Source organism: Hordeum vulgare, chromosome 5H (assembly GCF_904849725.1).
Source record: "Hordeum vulgare subsp. vulgare chromosome 5H, MorexV3_pseudomolecules_assembly, whole genome shotgun sequence".
In the NCBI taxonomy this organism is placed as follows: Eukaryota; Viridiplantae; Streptophyta; class Magnoliopsida; order Poales; family Poaceae; genus Hordeum; species Hordeum vulgare.
Genome location: NC_058522.1, coordinates 403,649,106 through 403,660,814, shown reverse-complemented (window position 1 = coordinate 403,660,814; position 11,709 = coordinate 403,649,106). Strand labels below are relative to the sequence as shown.

At 48.0% G+C, this 11,709-nt stretch overlaps 1 protein-coding gene across 1 annotated transcript; it reads right to left on the bottom strand.

Annotated features, from left to right (window-relative positions):
* Positions 1–564: 564 nt before the first annotated feature.
* Positions 565–5,171, bottom strand: LOC123395002 (histone-lysine N-methyltransferase, H3 lysine-9 specific SUVH1-like). Its single transcript, XM_045089909.1, has 3 exons — positions 2,251–5,171; positions 1,092–1,901; positions 565–998 (listed from the first exon to the last, which is right to left on the bottom strand). Exons 1-2 carry the CDS (start codon positions 5,169–5,171, stop codon positions 1,331–1,333), a joined length of 3,492 nt encoding a protein of 1,163 aa, XP_044945844.1. The 3' UTR covers positions 565–998; positions 1,092–1,330.
* Positions 5,172–11,709: the final 6,538 nt, after the last annotated feature.

The following is an 11,709-nucleotide window of genomic DNA, read 5'->3' as shown; positions in this document are numbered from 1 at the left end:
AGACAAAAATTTTGGGACGAGGAAGTATAAGTTTTTTTAAAGATTTCACTAGAAGACTACATACGAAACAAAATGAATGAATTTATATTTTAAAATATGTCTATATACATCCGAATGTAGTCTACAAATGAAACCTCTAAGAAAAACATATACTCCCTCCGTCCGGAAATACTTGTCCTACAAATGAATGTATCTAGACTTATTTTAGTTATAGATACATCTATTTTATTCATTTTTAGGACAAGTAATTTTGGACGGAGGGAGTATTTAGGAACGGACGAAGTATTTACTTACTGCGACAAAGACTAAAACTATTGCTATATTTTTTCCTTTTCATAGTTCTTCGCATGGTTCGTTTCTTACCTACTACTCCCTCCGTCCCAAAATTCTTGTCTTAGATTTTCCTAGATATGAATGCATCTAGATACTAAAACGTGACTAGATGCATCCATATCTAGACAAGTCCAAGATAATAAATTTGGGAGGGAGGGAGTACAAAGAAAAAGCAATGTTCATCTCGCAACATGGCTTATAAAAGAACAAATAGAAGAAAACAAACACATGTGGAAACAGTAGATATGTTCTATAATTCCTGAAGATGCATGGTAGCATCTGAAAAACATCTCCAGCAAGCCTATATAATGGTCCAAACTAACACTGGAAAATTTACAGGCAGGACGAGCTGCAACTCTTTAAGATCTATTGGATCCACAAAATTCATTTTTATAAAGACAAAAAAAAGGATATGAATCAACAACTTCAATCGCCAGCTTGCTACAGCCTTGCGATCACACTTGAGCAAAATGATGCGGGGCATTCCTTGTGCAGAAGCAATCGCAACGGGAAGTCGACGCAACTCTGGGCACTTGTAGCCACCATCTTTAGTCCTACACTCCTACTAGTAACATGTTCAGTGCAAAGCTCTAAACAAGCTAATCATTGCATATTTGTATCCTCCAGGTCCATGTGAAGATTTCAACAAGCCAAAATGCTTGATTCTGCAGAATTTGTCATAACAAAGACCAACAGTCAAACCTCATGTCATAGCCAGTACAATTTTATTTCGAAAAAAGTAAGAGAGTAAAACGTACCTGGATATTTCATACTATTTCAAAGTCTCCCAAACACCAAAAAAGGTGAGCAATTGGAGCTTATATGTTCTTCAAAACGCAGTAACAAGTAACAGTTCAACTGGCACAAAAAATAAACACTACATGTCGGCAACGAGTGCAAGGTAGCCAGAAGGGTAAAGCGAGTGAGCACTGCCATTATAGGACTGATTTCCATTGAGTATGAACATTAACATCACCAATCACCGAAAACCAACAACTTAGTAAAGCCTGTGACAGCAATCAGCCGCACCACACAAGCACTCTTTCACCTTCTCCACACCATTCTTGTCACGGACTTGACCTATTGTATAATTGTAGTGGTAAGTCAGCTCTTGAAGCGGAGGAATGTTCTCGGCAGCAAAAAACATAATGTGTGGCATCCTCTTGTCATCATGGTCCCAGAGGACATTTTGTGCATACAGGTTTGGGGAGCAGCTATGGTTGATGAATCTTCCAACGTTACCGCACTTCGCAGCATCTATTGTGAAGCCCACAGCCTCCTCTATTGTCTCAGAGGTAGAAGATTCTAAACCTGGAATCATCGATGGAAGCCCCTTCCAAAGTTCTTCATCATCATAGTTATGACCAATATCAAACAGGTACTCATCGTTCTCTCTCTTTTCAGCTTCTGTATCTTGCAATAGCTCACCTGCATACTCACATATGAAACTGCCTGAAGAGATAGAACTGAGAGATCTTACACCCCAACCTGTCTCCCCAGTCTTGAATATTTCCAGCGGAATTTTGGTACCATGCTGGCTCACCCTATTGTGGCATGTTGGAGGGCACCTGCATGCAGTTTTCAGCATTTAGTTAGCTCACTAATTTCAATGAAATTTTGTGACTCCAAGTTAACCTAAATGTCCAATGCGAAAGAATACTGCCAATACCAAATTCTGGTGAACAAGTTAGGTTTTTGAGCCAACTTCAAGTAAAAAAAGTTTGGTTTATGAGCCATTTCTCGTATTTCACCGACATCTCGGACTGAACATCTAAGACCGACATCTAGCCAATGAGTAACAACAAGAAACATTTCCAGGTTCTGCAAATTCAATTCTTAAATCTAAAGATCAGATTAAAATAAACTTGGCTATTCTCTAGTTAGGTTATGTTAAGTTACAAAAAATTAACACCATACCTGCAAGATGGGCCACACTCATATATGAGCGGTTTTGCGTGAACAATTGCACCATTAAAATTGAACGGGATTTCTCCTCCATTCTTCACTGCACAAGCACATCTACTAGAATCCGAGCAACCGTCAGTGCAATCACAGCCTTGCGGAGGTTCTTTTGCATATGACGGTGGATATATGACTTTGGTGATATACTCAAATGGTGTTGGCTGCATGTCATCAATTGTGTTGATCACGCATATGGGAATCCTTTCTTTCTCTAGAGATATATCAGGACAGCGAAGACCTTTACGAACTTTAGACATCCTTGTCTCCCTGACTATGTGTAAAGCTAATTCAGGTTGACCCGGGATCCTTTTTAACTTGTACTTGAAGACCATCGAGCCACTTGCTCCTTCTTGCCAACAATCCACCACCACATACAACCCATCATAAGTGTATGTTGATATTTGCTTGGATTTAGAATGCCCGACTTCACTTCTACTTTGACCTTTGAACCCATGAATCACTCGGACCGGAGTCTTAGTTTTGATGCAATTCTTCATGGCAAGATTACCACCCTTAAGCTTTTGATCCTCTGCCTCCTTCTTGCCGGTGGCCTTACCTCCGGAGCCGGTATATATTAACTCGTCCGAGCTAGACAACTCATCGGGATACCCACCGGAAGCGACGATGCTTATTGCAATGCGGGTACCATCCACAATGGCAGAGTCAATGCCTCCTTGATAAAGTCGATGTAGTCCGACTATCGATAACTCAACTCTAAAATGAAATTCATCACCAACAACAACACCGGGAACATCGCCCACGATAGCCTCGGGTTTAGAATATCCATCATACTTCTTTAGAACTTCAACGGCCTCAAGGTCAATTCTTCCAACATTACGTATATGTTGTTCCTCGGCTTGCATAAGCTTCCGACATATCAACTGGAACAACTTGAGCAACTTCCTAACTTTGCTCCGAGCATCAACACTCTGGTCCCCAAAAGGAGCACAAGGAGGGAGCGTGACACACAATTCTTTCCTTTCAGGCACAAGTAATGCCATAGATTTGTCATCATCTTCCAAGAAATCTCCGTGCTCAATTTTCTCGTGCATTGTCGATGTAGAAGGTGTCACTTTGGGGGGTAAATCTTTCCTTGGAGTAGCGTCCTTTTTCTTCGGCTTCTTAGGAGGAAGAGACTTGTTCCTAGGAGTAAGAGAGTTGGAAGCACTACCAATAGACTTCCTTCCTTTTGTCCACGGGCATTTGTCCGGAGCCATCAATGCTTGTACGATTAGCCTATCACTAATGAAGGTCAAATCATTGGTTTCTTCCCTTTGATCGGCCATAACATGATTTTCACACCCCGGCTCCTTAGAAGACCTAATCAAAGAGTCATCGCCTATGTCATTACTCTTCATCTTCACAACACCCTGCTTCATGTTACTATTTGAGCGCATATCATCTCTCTGAGTGCCCGAATTCTTATTTCTCAGTGCACCGTCTCCAGAGGCCCCAACATCATCTAGCAATGTATCATTTATCATGACACTCTTTGGTCGCTTCCCCTTTGTCTTTGCATCAACAACACGACCTCTGGCATAAGTCTTAGGAGTACGTTCCCGCAAGCTTCCTTCGAATTTGCCTCTCACCTCACCATCACCCACCCCTTTGACCTCCGTTCTTTTGCCTTGCACCTCCTCATTAGAAGCATCTCGCATGACCACCGGAGAGGCACCATGACCTGAAACTGGAACCGTGGTCAAGGCATCCACTACAGAGGTACCCCTGGCAGCAAAACTGGTAGGCGTGGCTTCCAATACCAACCCTTCCTCAACTCTGCTGCCAGTTCCAGTAACAGCAGATCTCCCACAGCCAGGTGGAAATTTGCGTACAGCTGAGATGGCCCTCTTCTTGGGAGGCGGGTTTACAGCAGACATCAACCACCTCTTCTTTCTCACTGTATCATGCCCATCCTCTTCTCTGTCCAATTCACCATTACCCGCTCTGTTCTCCATCACTATGCCATTGCCAGCCACATCCTCCTCCCCGACCAATCGACCACTCCCCAGGTCTCGGTTCCCCTTCATCAGCAATGACTCGGCCCCATCTCCCCCATTCTCGACGGAACCATTGACAGCAGCAACATCAAAACTCTTCGGGGCAGCAAACGCCAGCGGCATCACGTCGATCGCGCTGCTTTCTGCCTGACCGCGGGCATCCCCACGGCTTGTATCCGGCTGAAGCGGGGCGTTCGGGGGATCGTCCTTACTAGCCACAGAGGGAACACCGGCAGTGTCCGTGTGTGCCTCTCCACCCTCCTTACTCACCTCCACCATCCCCTCGGTCTCCAACTGAGGCGGGGCGTGCAGAAGATCACCGTCACACACCGCGGAGGGAACACCGGCAGTGTTGATGTGTGCCTCTCCTCCCTCCTTCCCCAGCTTCACCATCCACTCAGTCTCCGGCTGAGGCAGGGCGTGCTGGAGGTCACCGTTGCACACCGCGGAGGAAACACCGGCGGTGTCCATGTGTGTGTCTCTGCCCTCCTTCCTCTCCTCCGGCATCGTCTCCGGCTGAGGCGGGGCGTGAGGGAGGTCGCCGTTGCACGCTGCAGATGAAACAACGCCAGCGTCAATCGCATCTCCAACCTCCTTCGTCCCCTCCGCCAACCCCTCGGTATCCGGTTGAGGAGGGGCCGCCGCCGAGGAAACGCCCGCGTGGCTGGCCTCCTCATCCACTCTGCCTTGGACGACGCCATTGGTGGCGCCCCTCTCGCCGTCGCCGGCCTCGGGGGCAGGCGGAGCAGCGCGGAAGCGGCCGCAGCCGGGCGGCCAGGAGCGCTTGGCGGAGACCCTCCTCGGCCTGACCCCGCGGGCCACCAGCCGCGCGCCGATCGGCGTCCGCGCGGGTGGCGCCGGCGGCTCCACCCCCACCATCAATCAGAACACAAGCCCCTACAAATCCATCCAGATAAAAAGAAAGGCATTTTAATCAACCCAAACGAAAAAGATAAGAACCAAACCCTAAAATTCAGATTCCGCCGCATATTCCGCGGCGGGACGGCCCGACGAACGACTACCGTAGAAAGAGGGGACGAGGCATTCACCTCGCACAGACGTCAGACGGGCCGCCGCCGGCGGCGGCGGAGGCGTCTGTTGGCTGTTCGCGATGTGGGTGGAGAGCGAGCGAGCGAGTGAGGCGGAGGGAAGTGGAGAACTGACTCCCGGATTCCGACGAGGTGGTGAGACGGACGGAAGGGGGGTGCTCCTAGAATTTGGGTGCCCCGATGATGCTCTGCTTGCGCATATCTATGTTTGGAGAAGAGAAATATGTTGGGTGTATTTATAGAAAGTATTCATGCGAAGATAAAACTTTCCTAAAAAAATTGATTTGTCCAAGATTTGATTTTTATTTCCTTATATAAATGAGGCAATATTTGGTCTTTTAATAAAGACGGACCTAACCGACCCATCCTCGTTAACATCTTAGAGCATCTACATTTGGACTCCTCGTATCTATCCCAAACTTTTGATGAATACGTCCGATGAAATTTCAACGAGACCGAACGTCTCAAACGTCCAAAATGATCAGCACCCCTTATATCCAGGTGGATATGGAAGTTCCGGCATGCCCGCCACATCGGCCTAGCCCGTGCTTGCCCACTCCGACCCCATATATATTTGTCCCCGTATGCTTGCCGGACCAAACCTTAGCCACTTCGCTTTATTTTCATCCGTTACCCCAGCTCACCTCCGACGATCTCCGGCCTTCTCCGACATGGCGGGCAGCGGATTCGAGCCCTTCACCTCCACATCCGTGGGACATGAGGCCCCGAGGAGGAGATGGCTGTCTGGCTTGCTTTCCGCCACTCCCGGGAGGCGGCCGCCCTTCGACAGCAATCTAACTTGCAACATGGGGAAACCATTGTCTCGGCACAACTGGTGCTTGGATCCGGCGTCCTGCCTCACTGAAGGTGTTGCGGTCCGTCTGGCGGCCGAACGCTGTGGTGGACGTGCAACCCCTCCGTTGGTGCGTCGAAGACGACCATGGGTGTCCTCGGACGCTAACATGGTGCGCCGTGCGAGGCAACAGACGTGGGAGGCGACGGAGGCCCTCGCGGCGGTGGACGTTGGAGAGGTGGAGTCACGCTCTCCGACGCCCCATATAATGCACGGGTGCGGAAGCCGCAACCGCGTCGTGGTGGACATCGTCTCCTCCTAGGAATGATCCAGCATCGACCTCACGTCCACCGGACCAGCCGGGTTACGGGCTCCAATGATGAAGTGTAGAACAGCGGGAGCTTGACTCCCGTGAGCCGACTGGTGTCCCATGTCCCACTCTACCTCGCCGGCGACTAGACCGACAATATGAGGGGCGCAGTCGACCGACGTACATGGACACGACGGAGCTAGACGGGCTTCATTTGTATTAAGTTTATGTTCATATAATAATATAGATTTGAGGTTTTTAATTTGAGATGTCCAATCATAAAATGCACTATTTAAAACGTGACCGGTCAATATACACGAGGACGTGTTCATGAATGTTTGAAAAGACAAATTTGCCAAGTCGGGTTGTAGATGCTCTTAGAGCATCTCTAGCAGACCCCGTAAAATTCGACCCTTAAAAACCCGTATAAGGAACAGTGTAAACCGTTTTTATGGTGTGAAATTCCTTCGGACAGAGCAGACCCCGTAAATAAAAATGTATCCCATTATAGCCCATTTTTTCCCTTTTCCACCCGTCCCGCGAGTCCGTCTCCGGCCACGGCGTGCCTCGCACTGGCTCCCCGGCTCGCCTCAGCGCGGCCCGCCTTGCCCTCGCCTCGTCATGGCGCCTCCCGTTTCGGGACACGCATGGAGTAGAGGAGCCATGCTCTGCCCGCCCCGACCGCGCGCTCCCTCGTGTGCCCGCCCGTCCCCGATTTGAGATTCACACTGCCCGCCGCCGCGCGTCCCCTGACGTGGATGTAGCGACGTGTTTTTCAAAAAATAATTTCCAGAAAACATGTCTCTGTGTATACCAGCCCCAGGATTTCTGTTAGCTGATAGACACTTACTTGATACAGAATATCCAAGCAAAATCATAAAATCTGGGTTACAAGACCACGAAGGTCTACTGGGTTGAATAAAAGTTTGAGGTTGACGGCGGAAGCGACTCGAGGAATCTCCAGTGCCCATGGGACTCCATTCTCACACGAACAACTGACCTGGATAAATTCCTATCTCACAAGGCTGCTATCCTCAACTCCTAGGTTCCAGAGTTGACGGCATCATGCTCCTCTCCAAACGCAATCTGGCCAAGACAATAGCGAGGGACAAGCCAGTGAGTACTTTGAACGTACTCGCAAACATCAAGAAAACAAACACATTAAGCAGGTGAGATGCATGCAAATTTCACTAACAATAATATCTTGCCATTATAGTTTAATTCATGGATGCATGAAGATATAACATGTTTCTACCAATGATTTATAAACAAGCAAGGATGATAATGCTGAATAAGTAATAATATGCGTGCCACAGTCGGGCGTCTGAGCGACACCACATAGAGGGCTTATATGAAACAATAAACATGCCACAGTCGGGCGTCCCAGCAACACCACATAAAGGGCTTATATGAAATAATAAACATGCCACAGTCGGGCGTCTCAGCGACACCACATAAAGGGCTTATATGAAACAATAATAAATATTGAATATCTAGGAGGTAGAACCGTCCCAGGGATATCCAACAACGTAATCATAGGGGTTAATCCAGAGTAATAACCATAACATGATCATCCACCGCATCATCATATGATTCACCACATCCATTATTATTATCACTGTTTATACTCCAAAGTCCGACACTTGACTCGTCAAACAACGTCCTTGACCGGGGACCCGGCTACTCGAATAGTTTTGACTCTACAGAGGGTGTACTCTTTACCCATAGTCCACGGTTTTCAATAGTCAATATGACTAATCCCGCGTACGACATTTTAGAAGCGGACACTCAGAATCAGCACACACCCACTTTAGCTCCGCGAAGCCCAGATTCACCCAGACTACGCTGTCCAGGTAAAACCATAAGACGGGGAGGCTCCAACCTCGATTAGCATGCACTACTAGGGAAAATCATATACACAAAACCTTACCAGTAGCGCTTTCTAGAAGGACGCGTTGCTGCTACTTAGCAGTAGCGCGTGTACAAAACAAATGCTACTACTAAACTCATAGCAGTAGCGTGTCTCCTATAAAACGTGCTACTACTATACCTGCCACACCATTCCCGACAGGCTAGGTATAGTAGTAGCACACGTCCTAAACCAGGGTTGTTGCTAGTCTACTTAGCTCTAGCGCTCGGCACCAACCCGCACTGCTGCTATGCCCACCTTATCCACCCTGTACATGCGCTCCCCTCTCTCTTCCTCACACTTCGCTCCATCTCAGTCCCCCGCCGCTCGCCGCCGCCGTCGCCTACCCCTCCTCCATCTGTCGTCGTCACCTCCCCTCCTCCCTGGACTCGGTAATCCCCCCTCCTCCCTCTGCCGCCGTCACCTCCCCCTCCTTCCTCCTCCCCGCCTCACCTCCTTCGTCCCCCGCCGCTCGCCGCCGCCGTCACCTCCCCCTCCTCGCTCCGCCTTCCTCCTCCGTCCTCCTTCCTCCTCCCTCCTTCAGTCGCCCCTCCTTCTCCCTCCTCCTTCCTCCATCCACAACCCCTCCTCCCTGCTACATTTTGATTTAGTAGGCTAGTTCGTATTTTCTTGTTGATATGCAACATGCATTCTTATTTAATTAATAGTTTGTAGTATAATTTTAGGGTTTAGTTGATATGCAACATTTTGATTTAGGATAGTTTCTAGGGTTTAGTTGATATGCAACATTTTGATTTAGGATAGTTGCTAGGGTTTAGTTGATATGCAACATTTTGATTTAGGATAGTTTCTAGGGTTTAGTTGATATGCAACATTTTGATTTAGGATAGTTTCCAGGGTTTAGTTGATATGCAACATTTTGATTTAGGATAGTTGCTAGAATGAACATGTCATATTTCTTTGTTTATTTCCTTGTGCTACCTTATATTTCAATATAAGTATAATGTAGTAAGTGTTTATTAGAAATAGTTTATTTAGTAAGTGTTTATTATAAATAGTTTAATCGGTGAGGGAGTGTCCACCATATATGAGAGAAGAAGAATGCCGACTGTTGTCGTGGGGGTCGTTTCTCCTTCTTCTCCTTGTGCTAGATATTTGTTATGCACTAGGGGAAGTAGGAGTAACGACCATCATCGACGGTCGAAAAATCGGTGAGGGAGTGTCCACCATATATGAGAGAAGAAGAATGCCGACTGTTGTCGTGGGGGTCGCTTCTCCTTCTTCTCCTTGTGCTAGATATTTGTTATGCACTAGGGGAAGTAGGAGTAGCGACCATCATCGACGGCCAAAAAATCGGTGAGGGAGTGTCCACCATATATGAGAGAAGAAGAATGCCGACTATTGTCGTGGGGGTCGCTTCTCCTTCTTCTTCTTGTGCTAGATATTTGTTATGCACTAGGGGAAGTAGGAGTAGCGACCATCATCGACGGTCGAAAAATCGGTGAGGGAGTGTAAACCATACATGAGAGAAGAGTGTCCATCATATGTCATTTATTTAAGTTCTTCAACCACATTTATTAAGTAATTTATGTTGTTTATTTAAAAATATTTGACAACTAATTTCTTATTGTTTAATTTCTATTTATGTCATTCTCCTAGGGTTAGCGTCGCCGCCTCCGGCCACCTCCGACGTTGCCCCCGGCCACCTCCGACGTCACCCCGCACGGTACTACCACACTCTCTCTCCCCTCTAGTTCATACTACCTCAAACTTGCAAACATGCACAATCATATTTGGTTAATTTGTCATATGATGTTGTCATGAGTGTTGATCCCCTGAACATGAGCTAATTAGTTTTTGTCATATGAACTTGGTTATTTGTCATATGATGTTGCCATGTTATGATGTTGCCATGTAATATTCGGTTCAAACATTAAACATGAGCTAAAAAAATTCAGAGGAATTTGTCTCGACGTCGACGATGCCCATCCCGCATCCTCGTCGTCGAGTAGGTGGCGTCCACCTGCTTGATAGGCGCCAGCATGTGCGGGACTGGGCTCCGCCGGGCTGGCACTGGGAGGTGCTACCTTCCCGGGGGCGCACCTGTTGGGGAACGTCGCATGGGAAACAAAAATTTTCCTATGCGCATGAAGACCTATCATGGTGATGTCCATCTACGAGAGGGGATGAGTGATCTACGTACCCTTGTAGACCGTACAACAGAAGTGTTAGTGAATGCGGTTGATGTAGTGGAACGTCCTCACGTCCCTCGATCCGCCCCGCGAACCGTCCCGCGATCAGTCCCACGATCTAGTGCCGAACGGACGGCACCTCCGCGTTCAGCACACGTACAGCTCGACGATGATCTCGGCCTTCTTGATCCAGCAAGAGAGACGGAGAGGTAGAAGAGTTCTCCGGCAGCGTGACGGCGCTCCGGAGGTTGGTGATGATCTTGTCTCAGCAGGGCTCCGCCCGAGCTCCGCAGAAACGTGATCTAGAGGAAAAACTATGGAGGTATGTGGTCGGGCAGCCGTGAGAAAGTCGTCTCAAATCAGCCCTAAAACCTCCATATATATAGGTGGGAGGGAGGGGAGGAGGCAGCCTCAAAACCCAAAGGTTTGGCCGAAATTGGAGGTGGAGGAGTCCTACTCCAATCCTACTTGGAGTAGGATTCCACCTTCCCACTTGGAAACTCTTTCCACCTTGTGTTTTTTCCTTCTCAAACCTTATGGGCCTTAGTGGGAACTTATTCCAGCCCACTAGGGGCTGGTTTATCTCTTCCCATAGCCCATGAGACCCCTTGGGGCGTGACACCCCTCCCGATGGTCCCCGGCACCCCTCCCGGCACTCCCGGTACACTACCGATGAGCCCGAAACTTTTCCGGTAATGCCCGGAAACTTTCCGGTAACCAAATGAGGTCATCCTATATATCAATCTTCGTCTCCGGACCATTCCGGAAACCCTCGTGACGTCCGTGATCCCATCCGGGACTCCGAACAACATTCGGTAACCAACCATATAACTCAAATACGCATAAAACATCGTCGAACCTTAAGTGTGCAGACCCTGCGGGTTCGAGAACTATGTAGACATGACCCGAGAGACTCCTCGGTCAATATCCAATAGCGGGACCTGGATGCCCATATTGGATCCTACATATTCTACGAAGATCTTATCGTTTGAACCTCAGTGCCAAGGATTCGTATAATCCCGTATGTCATTCCCTTTGTCCTTCGGTATGTTACTTGCCCGAGATTCGATCGTCAGTATCCGTATACCTATTTCAACCTCGTTTACCGGCAAGTCTCTTTACTCGTTCCGTAATACAAGATCCCGCAACTTACACTAAGTTACATTGCTTGCAAGGCTTATGTGTGATGTTGTATTACCGAGT